The sequence below is a fragment of the Bufo bufo genome, chromosome 8, assembly GCF_905171765.1.
Source record: "Bufo bufo chromosome 8, aBufBuf1.1, whole genome shotgun sequence".
In the NCBI taxonomy this organism is placed as follows: domain Eukaryota; kingdom Metazoa; phylum Chordata; class Amphibia; order Anura; family Bufonidae; genus Bufo; species Bufo bufo.
The window spans coordinates 130,575,397-130,589,582 of NC_053396.1; the positions used below are offsets into that span (position 1 = coordinate 130,575,397).

At 41.5% G+C, this 14,186-nt stretch overlaps 1 protein-coding gene across 1 annotated transcript in view; it reads right to left on the reverse strand.

Annotated features, from left to right (window-relative positions):
* The window catches only part of TRPC5 (transient receptor potential cation channel subfamily C member 5), a 284,716-nt gene that overhangs the window by 164,031 nt on the left and 106,499 nt on the right, over positions 1-14,186 (reverse strand). The window contains 4 exon segments of the mRNA XM_040442706.1: positions 9,195-9,413; positions 9,415-9,461; positions 9,464-9,529; positions 9,532-9,715. Coding sequence (XP_040298640.1) covers positions 9,195-9,413; positions 9,415-9,461; positions 9,464-9,529; positions 9,532-9,715 — 516 coding nt within the window.

Sequence of the window (14,186 nt, forward strand, 5' to 3'; positions counted from 1 at the left end):
TTGGGCAGACTAGATGGGCCAAATGGTTCTTATCTGCCGACACATTCTATGTTTCTATGTTTCTATGTTTCTGCAGAGTATTCTGTCAAATGAGTACTGTACATCTAATAAAAAATAAATAAAAATGTTGTCTTGAGGGAGGACTGCAGAGCTGAGCTGGAGAATGCAGAGGCCGAGGAACGTTCCCTGGCCAGGGAATCGGCCTATCTGCCCTTCAGCTCACACATTGTGCCTGCTGATGGGGAGAGAAAGATGTTCTTCATTCATCGTGGGACATGCATATATTTTTTTACCTTGTTAACACTACTGTAAGAGGGGCACTAAGGGTGCATAACTACTGTGTGTGAATACTAAGGGACATAACTATTGTGTTGGAGCACTATGGGGAGAAAAATACTGTGTGGGGGCATTCTACTGTGAAAGGGGCACTAATGGGGCATAACTACTTTGTGTGAGTACTAAGGGGCCTAACTACTGTGTGGGTGGCACTAAGGTGGCATACCTACTGTGCTGAGGCACAAAAGGGGCATAATACTGTGCAAGGGCACAAAGGGTGACTGTCCTAATGTGCATGCTAGCACAGAATCAGTTGAGAAGACTTACTAATCAGAATGTGCCAGAGTTGTAGCCCAGTTTTCACCCAAACAACGGAACCGCATGTATTGTTTTAGATACTTTTTTTCCCCACCTTGTCCGACATGGGACCATGGCTTAAAGGGACATGAAGCTGAGCTTAGTGGAAACGGGCATGGCTAAAGCAGCATCAGCGTGCACAAAAATTTGACGCAAACTTTTGACACCAATTGGTATAAACTTGAAATAGGCATTCTAAAGATGCACTTAATATTGCATCCAATATCAACCACTTTATAAAAGGGTTGTACAAGATAATTAAAAATCTCAGACAAGCCCCCAGTTGCCAAAAATAAAATAAGTCTTGTAATAACCCCCCCCCCCCTTTCTCTAGTACTATTCTCTGCTGCTGCTTGTTTACAAACTGCAGCAGTGATGTGTAGGTGTTCGGCATGTGACTGCTGCAGCCAATCGCTATCCTCAGTACTAGACTGCTGGGGACAGTGATTGGCTGCAGAATTCATATGCAGTATACTGACACATCATCGCTGCAGCTTGCAATCCAGCAGCAGCAGAAGGACTGGACCAGTGGCCCCAAGAATGGCACTGGAGAAAGGGATGAGTATTACATGATTTTTTTTAGCAACCGAATACTTCTGTACATACGACATCTGATATGACAATCATTATTTTTTTCAGATTCATGTAGAATCATGTGGAACAGAAGATGGCTTGTGCAACTGTATAGCATCCTTATTATTATTGTACAGATAGGAGCCCTAAAGAATCTACTGTATAAAAGAATACAAGAACTGTATATAAGAACTGTTACAGCTGCTAATAGTTGTCGTTCTGCATCTTTTTCAAAGGACCAATTTCACTAAGAAAGAGCTGGATGGAATATTTATGATGTCATGCAAAAGGAAAACGTACAAGATAATTTATTTATTTTTTTACAAGGAAAAACTAAATTGAAGTTGTTCCTCAGTACAATGAGTCAAATGCCGTAGTTATATACCGATCCCTTATTATCACATACTGTGACCCTTATCTGTACGATGTGATCATGTCATGTGCTATGACTGTAGGCGTGTGGTCAGCAATGTCACACATAGCACAGAGGTTACCTATTATGTTGCCGTCCAAACACTTTCCTTTCTCATCTGTATTATCATTAGTGTTGATCGCGAATATTCTAATCGCAAATTTTTATCTCGAATATTGGCACTTTGAGAATTTGCGAATATCTAGAATATAGTGCTGTATCTTCGTAATCGCAAATAGTCTAGATTTTTTTCATCAGTACCCATGATCCCTCACTGCTTCTTGCTTGTGGGCCAATGATAAGGCTGCAATATCTTTGACTTTAGGAGTAGTGTTAATCGCGAATTTTTATCGCAAATTTTCCGGTTGCTGAATTCGCGAATATATGACGAATATTTGCCCAAATATTCGCAAAATATCGTGAATTTGAATATTGCCCCTGCCTCTCATCACTGATTATCATAGGAAATGAAGGGGTTACCTAATAAGTAGTGAGAAAATGAGTATGCATTTTATGAAATAAGAGATTTTCAGTCGCCTAAATTAATCTTTCATGCGTGCCATGCATAAATGTATAACAATTATGTCCCTTCTGTCTGCTAAATAAATAATTAGCCACTAGTAGTGTTGTGAAATTCATAGCATGCTTTTATTTGACATATATCAGCTCCCGATTTCTGCCGAGGTTCAAGAGCTACCTGATCTTCCACTAGAGAATTAAACAGCCAGGAAGGGAGCAGACGTACATGGAAAATAAAAATTGTTTATGAAAATTAAAAACTTCTTCATAGATGTATCATTTAAAGGGAGGCTCAAGCCACTTTGACCTTTGGGGAATTGCAATGTGAACAATTTTCTAATATACCATTAGTAGTAGAAGGCATAGCTTACTAGTTACGGCTCTGTATGCTGGCACACGTAGTCCCTACAGATCCATATTGCTTATAAAATCAGAGGCACACTGAGGTACAGAATTCCGATAATTACACAGACCCTCACTGACTTGAAGGGGTTGTCTCATCTCAGGCATTGGTGGCATAGCTCTAGAATAGGCTACCAATGTCCCAGAGGTGGGACCCGCACCTAGCTCTAGAATGGGGCCCCCAAAGTGAAGCGCAGTCACCCTCCATTCATCGCTATGGGAGTTCCAAAAATAGCTGCGTGCGCTGGCTCGGCTACTTTCAGAACTCCCACAAAAGTGAATGGATAGCACGCAGCACATGTGGTGCTCTCACCTTTGCTTTAGGGGCCCTGTTCTGGATATAGAAGTGGTTCCCACAGGTGCGAACTGCACCCATCTAACAGTCGTGGCAAATTCTAGCGTATGCAACTAATAACTGAGATGAAACCTCTTTAACTCCTTAATGTATAATGCTGTACATGTACAGCATTATGTGCCTGAAATTGTATGGAGTCGGCTGCTGCGGTGAGCCCACTCCATACGCGGCGGGTGCTGGCTGTATCATACAGCAGGCCTCCAGCCGCAATAATGTGGAATGGTGATCCCAATGAACCTCGCTATTTAACCCCTCAGATACTGCCGTGAAATTGTAGGGTTCCGATCGGTTAGCCTGGCAGCCTGGACGCTTCTGAAGCCTTCCAGGCCTGCCATGTTAATCTTCCTGCTGAACCATGCACAAGGCATAGATCAGCAAAGACAGTGTACAAATCCTATTCACCCTAGATCTTTATTAGGGTGAAAAAGACAAGGGATCAAAGATCCCAGGTTCTAGCCCCCTTAGGGGGGTCTAATGGTCAATAAACAAAAAGGTTAAAAAAAAAACACACCACAATCTTAAAAGTTTAAATCACCTCCCATTCCCAATATTACAAATTAAAATATATAAACAATAAAAAAAACATATCAGGTATCCAAAAATGTCAACTAATAAAATAAAAAAATTAAAAAATCCTGTGTGGTAAACGCTATAACGGAAAAGAAAACATGCGATTCGAAAAATTTTTGTCATCTTGTTCCCTCCAAAAATTTGAATAACAGTGATTCAAAAGTCGTACATACCACAAAAATAGTACCAATAAAAGCTACAGTTCGTTATACAAAAAACAAGCTCTGATACAGTTCTGTCGACTGAAGTCTTAAGGGGTTAAGGGTGCCTTCACATGTGGTTAATTTTGTTGAAAAAGAAATTCTGCGACTGAAAAACATTTCCATTTATCTGAATGGGGCTTGTAGAATTGCATGTCCTTGCTGCCAAAACCACTCCATTTAGATGAATGAAACCGATTTTAGCAGAAATCTGCCACGTGTGAGGGCATTCTTATACTGTGGTATGTTGAGATTTGGTCTAGATTTTCATCAGAATAGCACAAACGCAGGTTACACTATTATTACTGTCAAATGTGATAGAGCCCTGCAATGGACTCCCTAAGCGGAGGCTCCTAACACCTATGTGAACCATTTATCCTTTCTTTATAACCAAGCTTTGCATACAGTGTAAATGCTGGAATCCTCTTACGCCACAATAGTTAAAGTGGATAAATGTGTTTCATGGAGCCCGGATCTACACTGACAGAAAAGTGCAGGCATAAATACATGCTGGATTACTGAAGCAGCAAAATACTGGGGGAGGAAAGTGCCTGTCTGACACCATCCGGGCTGTATTTAATGTTGCTGTGCCCAAGGCACTGTGCATGAGCACACTATAAATTGGCTTATGCTGATCATCCCTTCATCTAATTCTTTATTACTTTTATGTAAAAAGAACAAGATGGTTGGTAACACTGAGGACCCCCTACAGATTTGCTTTGCATCAGTTTGTGTATTAGGCCAAGGCAAACGAGTCCTGATTGACATGTTTAGCGTTGATCGGGCGCTCGTCCTATCCGAACATTAGGTGGTCTAATAGAGCCCTAAGACTCCTCTGTCAGTTGAGCTGTCACATATTTCAATGCATGTCAGTTTTGTATTGGACATTTTGTTTACAGTGTCTTTGTAAGAAATATATGGACCCAATGAAAACAAAACATACATCCTCTATAAGCCAGTTTTTTTCATTACAGTAAGAATCTAGACTCAAATGTAACCAGAAGGTTTAAAGGGTCACAGTACTTTTGATGTAAAAAATCTTTCGAGACCACACTCCCAGATCAATATGGTTAGAATTCCAAGAAATTAAATTGCAGGCTGACTTGGTGTAAGGAGGATGTCCTATGTCACTGCACATCGACCTTTACACCTAGGGATCAGGTTAGCCTTCAAACAATACAATGAACATTTTCTCCATTCATGCAACATCTAAAGTAGAGATTGGTGGTGGAGGCCACATTCCAAAAGATGCTTAGTTGGGGTGGATCAATATATAAATGTAAAAAAGATAAGAAAAAAAACAGCGCTCAAAGACAGCAGAAAGCTAGGATTCCATAAAGTGTAGTTTTTGGACCAATATGAAGAATGACTTATTCCAAGAGAAACGTAACCTCAGGGTAATAAGTGATCCAGGAAAAGGGGTAAGTCAACATGTCATCTTCTACCCCCCCTTAAGTGGACTAAATCTCCCTTATATTGGTCCGATAACTGCAGTTCTTAGCGATCCTACCTTTCTGCTTTCTCTTTTTTTCTTTTTTACAGTTGTACATTAAAAACTTTTGATCTGTGTAGGCCTGAGTGCTGAGCCCCATACCGTTTGTGAGCACAAGGAGAGAGAAGCTCCCTCATAGCACGCTCTCTACTCACTGAAGGAGATGGAAGCTAGAGGAGCCCATAGGTTTTCAGTTGAGTCTACATCGCTTCCTCCCCTGCAGTGAAGAGAGAGCGTGCTATGCGACCACTCCCCTCTCCTCGTGATCAGTGGGGGTCTCAGCACTCAGATCCCCACCAATCCAAACTTTTGATATGGTGCTATGACATATCAAAACTTTGTGGAAAGCTCAGTGACCCTTTAAAGCTTGTGTAATATCGCCAGTATCTCTAAAATCAAATGCATGGAACGGACTGGTAGGCACAACCAATACAGCAAAAAATCCAGCACTTGAGATAAAAGATAAACTTTATACCAACATGTTAAACTCCAACAGCATATAGGTCAGTAGCTTTTCTGTTTTACACCTTGAGGTCTTTAACCACAGCCATTATGTCTGATCCTTACTAATGGAGTGAAATACATTTTACAAGAACATTATGTCATGGTAATAATCAAAAGAAAATCTAAGACACCTAATATATATTTTTTAATATAGTCTGGAAAGTGATACATTTCTAAGGATCAATGGCTCCATCAAAATAAACCGATGCTGCAGTATAATTGGGCTCTACAGCAGGATAATGAATGGAAAAAAAACTTCTACAAAAAGTCTACATCCGAATGGAGCAGAAAAAAGAAATAACATTATGGACTGGCCTCTTCCAAAATTCTGGCTGCCATATTGCAGCCCCCACAGTGATCAGCTGATTCATGCAGATCTGTCTCCTTAAAGGAGTTATACAACCCCTAAAATGCCTCACCATACCGCTGGGCCCCTCACACGGATAGTACTTACCCTACTCCCTGGCACCCGCTTCTGATGCCCGCACGGCTGCCGCTGCATCTCTCCGTTGCACAGATGAAAACATCCGGTGTCGAGGGGTAGCCAATAGCAGGCCTCGATAGGGACGAGCCACCTAGTGTCACCCGGCATGGGAAGATGCCGCGACGGCCGTGCAGGGACCAGGAGTGATGCGGGTGCTGGGGAGAGAGGTAGGTACTATCTGTGTGAGGGGCCCGGGCATATGGGGAGACATTTCAGGAGTTGGATAACCCCTTTAACACTGCCCGAACATTGGGCAGATCATTGCTAACAAGTATTTGTAGAAATGTTCATTAGAGATTATCTGCCGGTGTAAAGGTGCCGTCTATCACCCGACGAATGAGCGAAACGTTCGTGTCATCGGGTTATTGGGTGAATCATTGCTTTTGGCAGCAGATCATCGTGTCTGTATGGGACGAGCAATCCTTCACCCTACACTTTGGATGAGATAGCTATATGTAAATACAGCGTCTCCTTCACTGACGAGCAGGCGATTGTTGATAAGGAATGGACCTTTTCTGTCAATCATCTGCTCAATTGAGCAGTGTAAAGGGGCCTTTAGCCAGGTAGAGCCTTTTTGGTCAGAAACATCCCCTGCAGGAGCATATGGATGGATGGCTCAAGTCCACCAGCTAGAACCTGTTCTTAGGCCTCTTTCACACAGGCGTCATGTTTTTGGCCTGGATAAGATGGCGGGTGTGTCGCGGGAAAATGCGCGATTTTTCAGCGCGAGTCCAAAATATTGTAATGCATGTGCGTGAGAAAAATCGCCATGTTTGGTACCCAAAACCCGAACTTCTTCACAGAAGTTCGGGTTTGGGTTAGGTGTTGTGTAGACTGTATTATATCCCTTATAACATGGTTATAAGGGAAAATATTAGCATTCTTAATACAGAATGCATAGTACAATAGCGCTGGAGGGGTTAAAAAACTCACCTTAATCCACTTGTTCGCGCAGTGTATTTAACTCACCTTAATCCACTTGTTCGCGCAGCCCGGCTTCTCTTTTGTCTTCATCTTTGCTGTGCACAAGAAAAGGACCTGTGGTGACGTCACTGCGCTCATCACATGGTCCGTCAAATGACCCATCACCATGGCAAAAGATCATGTGATGTACCATGTGATGAGCGCAGTGACGTCATCAAAGGTCCTATTCCTTAAAGATGAAGACAGAAGAGAAGCCGGGCTGCGCGAACAAGTGGATTAAGGTGAGTTTAAATTATTTTTAAATTTTTTTAACCCCTCCAGCCCTATTGTGCTAAGCATTCTGAATGCTATTATTTTCCCTTATAACCATGTTATAAGGGAAAATAATAATGATTGTCCCCATCCCGATCGTCTCCTAGCAACCATGCGTGAAAATCGTACCGCATCCGCACTTGCTTGCGGATGCCTTGCGATTTTCACGCAGCCCCATTCACTTCTATGGGGCCTGAGTTGCGTGAAAAACGCACAAAGAGGAGCATGCTGCTATTTTCACGCAACGCACAAGTGATGCTGAAAATCACCTCTCTTGTGCACAGCCCCATAGAAGTGAATGGGGTCCGGATTCGGTTCGGGTGCAATGCGTTCACCTCACGCATTGCACCCGCACGGAAATCTCGCTCGTGTGAAAGGGGCCTTATAGACAAAAACCCTATGATGACCAGTTACCTAATATGTCATATGGACAGGTTTATTAATTTAACTGTTCTTGAATGTGTCTATGCATTTGGCACAGGGATGCTATTACATGTACTTTGAATTTCAGTTTACTTAAGATGTGTAATGATTGTGCTCTAATATGTAAAAATAGGGAAGGGAATAAACACTTATAGATAGCAATTATGCATCATTTAATTTTACTTAATAAGGAAGTTCATCACTGAATACAATTCTACAAGTAACCGGTAGGGGATAATTTACATATGACGTTGAGTTTCTTGGCACATGCTTTCTTTAGACATCTTGCACTGATCCAGAACTGCATCCATAATTCTGTATGGTGTTAAACTAACAAGCGGTCATCATCTACAGGTTTGATGTCTGTACTACCATGGTCTGTTTGATTTGAATTCTTGAGATGTATTCTTTACATCAGACCTGGACAGCAGCCTGGCATTAAAAAAATGAAGTCCCATGTTCTGGTAACAGTGTGTGTTGTATTATAGGGAGCTCATATATAAAAAAGTCGCTGTACTTTCACACAATTTCATTTCATTTTCATAGAGAATGGTATACTTAGCAAATTTCTGAACCACTACATTTAAAAAAATATGCCTGCATCCACCTGAAAATAGCTGTAAAGTCATGGCCGCTACAGGTATCACTTCCTCCTAATTTGCCGTCCACTGCCTTTTTGTCAGGCAGATCTGTTCCTGCTGACAGAGACTCAGAAGATGACTAATAGGTAAGTGGGGACATGTCTGAGCTAGCTCAGCTTGTGAGTCTGGTAAAACAACTCCTTCTGCACTGCTTTTTGAGCAACACAGGAGCCTCCTGACTTTCTTAGGTGTGATTTATCCATCCTTATCTATTTTGTGAGCTCTGGAGCTGAAAACAAACATAATGGAAGTAAGGGAAAAGATTTCACAGTAGCACAGTGTGGGGCAAAAGGAAGATGCCACTTGCTTTTGAGAGAAATGCATCCAGCTGTGGCAGATGAAACAGGGAATAATAGGTTGAAAAAAAAAATATTAGGGAAGTCCAAATATAACAGTTTTCTTCACAGTTATGATTGTACAAAGAAGCACAGCCAATTTTGAAAACTGAAAACTCAGGTACATTTTAAGGGTTAATCTGGTGATATAGTGTCAGGGTTATTCTAGTAGCAACATGCAGAATGAAGAATGCAGCTCTAGCTGACAATGCAAATTCTAGTACAAGATCATTACAAAAATTAAGCAAAGTATTTGTAACGTAACTGAACTATGTGTAGATGATATCTAGATGAACAATGTAAAATTATGCTGACAGGTGAACTTAGAGGTGGCTGAGGCAATTTTTGACCATTTATTAACATTAATGCACTGAAAATATGAAATAACTGTGTGAACAATATAAGTTCACCTCACCTCTTTCTGATGATACTTTATTGCTACCTTTAGCTTTGCCAGGTCATGACACTTCTGAGGATCCAGCTCCTCGCTCTGGTCATCCCTATGGTTAAGTATAATTTCCAGTTCTCGAGAGCTCCTTGCTTGGTCAAGCAGATCCTGGCAAACCTCTTACATTGCTGAGAGCAGTTCTTCGTATTCAGCCTTGAACTCATTTTCCACCTTGCTGAGCTCTTTCCAGCTCCCACCCAAGGCGGAAAGCTGTCAGTATAGGGTCCTCGCTGATAAGGCAATCAAAGATGGGCTAGCCAGAGCTTTGTAGATGTTTAGTCTAGACCTGGAGTGTCTGAGCTGTCAACTTCTGAGCTGGAGACACATTCCACACAGTTGCAACGTATCTGGTGTGGGCGAGGTATTGTCACCCTTCTTTGGACTAAAAGTTTTATAATTTCATAGTTATTAGTGTGAGCTGCCAACATAATGGGCGTAATGTCTGGAGTGAATTCTGAAAATTGTGTGTCCATCATTAATGTTGGTACCTAGAAAGAAAAAGAAGAATCAATAACGTAAATCTGTTTTTAAAGCCATATCACATTCGATAATGTTGCAAAGGTATGTAGGTAAAACATTTGTATTAGCAGATTACATAAACATAGAGATAAAAAAAGAGACCCTCTGAAGATAGGGACTGATGTAAATACTGATATAGTAAGATTAATTAAACATAATCAAATCTTGTTATCTGTTCTCTTTAGGCACCGAGTCATATATTCTACAGGATTTATAAGAATATATCTAGTCTGCAATATCTGGTATATACTATATGTAGAGGTTCTCATGTATGCAAAACAAATCTTTGGCTTCCCTTGCAGAGCAACCTTAATTGCTTCCAGATGGTATGTTGTAAAGACATATAGATCTGTGTGGTATAATACCATTGGTTAATTTAAAATTATAGTGTTAGGGGGTGGAGGGTAACTCCTGGGAATTTATTATTATAATAAAGGAATCTTTGGCAGCTTGGATCAGAAGAGGAAGACTCAAAACCACCACTAGTCATGTCTTCTCATTCTTTTTGGAGCATTGCAGACAACATGGTTAGAGCTCTTGTGTAGGGATCATACAAACATTTTACCATGGTGATATATACTATGTATAGCACTTCAAATGCATTGGTAATACATGCATATTCTATAACTGTTTGGGGGGGATTCCTTGAGATTATGAGATATATGATCTAGCTGTACATGGTGCAGACTGAGACTAGTAGATAGGAAACTATTTGATCCAAATTCATCTTTAAGAGTTATAAATATTTCCAAGGGTATTGACTGGAATTTTTATGGGCCATAATGAGTCCTGTGAACTTATGGTGGAAGTACTCACTGGTATGCAAATCACAGGTGGATGAACTTAAAGGCTATGGACACCCTTGGGAATTTTTAAAAATTATTATTATTATTAAATTCTACTTATTTTGGGCTACAATTATAATATATTTTATTATCAAACTGAAAAGCTATAAGGAGTGCTCATAAGCTGTTAGAAAAGTAAAGATATGAGCTACAGATCCAGCTGACAGAGCCTACTAGTCTGCAAATGCACTGCAACTGAAAGCTATAGAACAACACCTGTTGATTATGTCTAACAAATAACAATTAAAAAATATTTTTAGTCCAGAATGAGAAGAACGCAATAATAATAATAATTTAAAAAAATTGCCACCCAAAGGTGTCCATAGCCTGTAATACTATACAGTTTGGTGAACATTTTATGCAGCCATTCGGTTCTTCATAAAGTTCAATGAATCCTATATGTAGAACTATTTCAGAAGATACCACTTGTTTATTTATGGACTAAATAGTATTCCTCAACATATTGACATCTAGATACAAGAACAATTATCAATGTCTACTTTTAATGGAGTAATGGAGACACAGTACATTTTCACTACTTGCTGCCCTTTAGTAGGAGATATGCTTGGGTGCATAATAGACTTGATAGCATGGCTCTATCCTGCCTGCCTTGTACTGTGTAAGATACATCATTCAGACAGTCGCCTTGTATTTTTTATTGAAGTAATAGATTACAAAGATCTCATTTCCTAGTCCCAGTCATTTATGAAAGGTTTTCTAAAGCTTGCAGACTGAAACTCAGAAAATACATTTCAGCCTCTTGCTTTACAGCTAAATATGTAATGACATAGTTAGACATCTGTGCGCAATATATTAACGGACATGTAATGATCTGAGACTTAATCCATATTGTATTAACTGTGTTTCCTGGCATAAACAAATCAACAACCTGCTCTGTACCAGAAAAGTCATTACAGAATGTTACAAAGCAAAAAGGCTCATCATGACAGTATAGGGACGGGTGGTCAAAATATTATAGTCTAAAAATGGTAACCTATTCTGAAAATTGTTTCTCACTAATTCAAGGAGTTTCCACCAAAAACTGTTAACAAATATTTAACAATTATTGTCTCACGCACACAGTGAAGCATGCAGAGTCCCACGAAGAGATGAGCAATTTTCCTGAAAGACGATTCGGATCCAATTCTAATGAATCGGTTGATAGATTTAATCTGGGTGCAAATAAATTCTACCTGAATCCAAAGTGATCAGGTTGCCCTGAAAGTCGCATATGACACACTGAGGACTAGGACTATATCCAACCCCTTTCAAGCTCTTTAATACCAAGACAGCATTAGTAACGTCAAAGTGACAGCAACATACAGTATATGGCTATGGGTAAATGAATGGAAGCTGGTGGTAACAAACAGCCTTTTTAATAACACACTGCACTGTCTTTTTTTGTTGTTAAAATAGCCCAAAAATTCTCTCTCTTTTATGGCAGATGCCTTCTTCTGTGTCTTCTGACCTATTAAATAGTGGCCACCCTTTGGAGACATTTGTCAGAATCAAATTGCAAAATATAGGGACTTGGTTGCAATACAAATTTTTGCGAAATTCTAAATGAATTTGATTAGTTAGGAATGGATTTGCTCATCTGTAGTCCAATACCTCTATATTATTTAGTTGTAGGCACTCTTTGCCTGCTGTTTTATGCTTTCATATTATGATCTACAAGCAATACCTCAGTATGTGATGGGACTTGCTGGTATTTAAAAAAAAATTTTTTTCACAAAGATGTACAGTGTGGGCCCATAGATTTCTCTGAGGACTGTAAACCTAGTTGTATAATATGGTCAGTGTCTGACAGGAGTTCCTTGGGCCCACCAGTGGAACACATTATCTGGGCCCAAACCCCATATCATCAATAAAGTGTAATAGGTTTTTATTCAAAAAAGTAGACCCTAGTGGCAAGTGATTGGCTTCAAAGGCAGCTCCGAACGTTTTTTTTTCTCCTGGACCTTAGGTCCCACCAGATCCTCTGGTACTATGAAAGGCCAGTTTGACACTGAATACAATCATGTGCAAGAGTTCTAAGGCACATTTATTTTAATGGAGAAGGCATAAGCAGAGAACTTCTTAAAAAGCAGCTTCTTCTAGACTCGCAACATTCTTGCATTCTAGTTATCTCCAAAGTGAGAGAAGTCCTTTAATACTTGCTACAGATTTCACTGGGACCCTCTTCAGTTAATATATATTTTTTAATGAAAGGGCAAACACAAATCCATAGAAACACACAATCCACACAAACTTCCAATCCATAGAAGCACTATGTCCTGCATCTTGACATGATTTCCCTCGAGAAGCTTGTCATTGATTGTATTTGTTCCTTGCATCAGGTTAGCAGGTGATAATCAATCTGGTGCAATGTCATATGTGAATCAAAAGAAGTCATATATTCAGGGCAGGGTGTCAGGACTGGAATAGTGGATCAGGTATGGAATCCTTTGGCAGGGACGAAATAATCCCAAAAATTAGCGTAGTACAAAAAAGGTCAATCCAATCGGGTAGTCGGTTCCAGTTCCAGGTCGTGGCGGGCAGCAGAATTCGTAATCGAGGAAACAGGCAAGGAGTCGGTAGCTGGGAAGTTAGATTAAACAACAGGTTCACAGGAGGGAGCTGGGTGTTCACCATAAGGTTGAATAACTCAGCAATGAGTCAAGGCTCTGACTGGCTTTAAGTACACAGTGAACCCAGGACCGCCCCCCTGGTTGCCGGGCAACCAGGAGGCTTCCTTAGTCAGAAGCCAATCATAAGGCTGAGGGCGGTGACGGAGGCTGAAGCCCTCCCCCAGCCTGAGTAGCACCGGTGGTCTGAAGTGGAGCATGTGCACTACGCTTGTATCCCTGCGCACGCGGCTTGTGTACCGCGTACGTGCACCCAGCGTCCGACTCGCGCAGGCGCACTGGCCACATTGACGTCAGGTGTCCTGTCAGGAGGAAGAGGAGGAGCTATCTGCGCCCGCCGCCCCCGCCTGCGAACCCGATGCGAAACGGCCCCCTTGGTTCCCTGACAGAGCCCCCCACCAAGGAGCGGCTGCCGGACGCGAACCTGGGATGGCCGATCAGGATGAGCCCTGTGGAATGCGCGGACCTTGGCGTCTGCATGAAGGTTACCTGCTGGTTCCCAGAAACGCTCCTCTGGCCCATATCCCTTCCAGTGGACAAGGTATTCCAAGACTCCACGGCGTCTGCGGGAGTCCAAGATCCCCTGGACTTCATATTCATCATTGTTATCCACCTGAATGGGAGCGGGTGGCACCGGCACTCTGCCCACAAGGGTGTTGGCACGGTAGGGTTTCAGTAGTGATACATGAAACACCGGATGGATGGTAAATGAAGTAGGCAGGTTTAGTCTCGCCGCGACGTCGTTGACCATTGAGGCGATGGTGAATGGTCCCAAATAGCGAGGGCCCAATTTTTTGGACGGGCAGGTCAGTTTAAGGTGCTGAGAAGATAACCATACCCTATCCCCACTTCTGTACTTGGGGCTCTCGGTGCGTCTCCGATCGGCCTGAGTCTTTTGCTGTTGCTGGGTAGTGCGGAGCTTCCGCACTAGGGTACGTAGCAAACCCCGGAGACGACGGAGGCGCTGG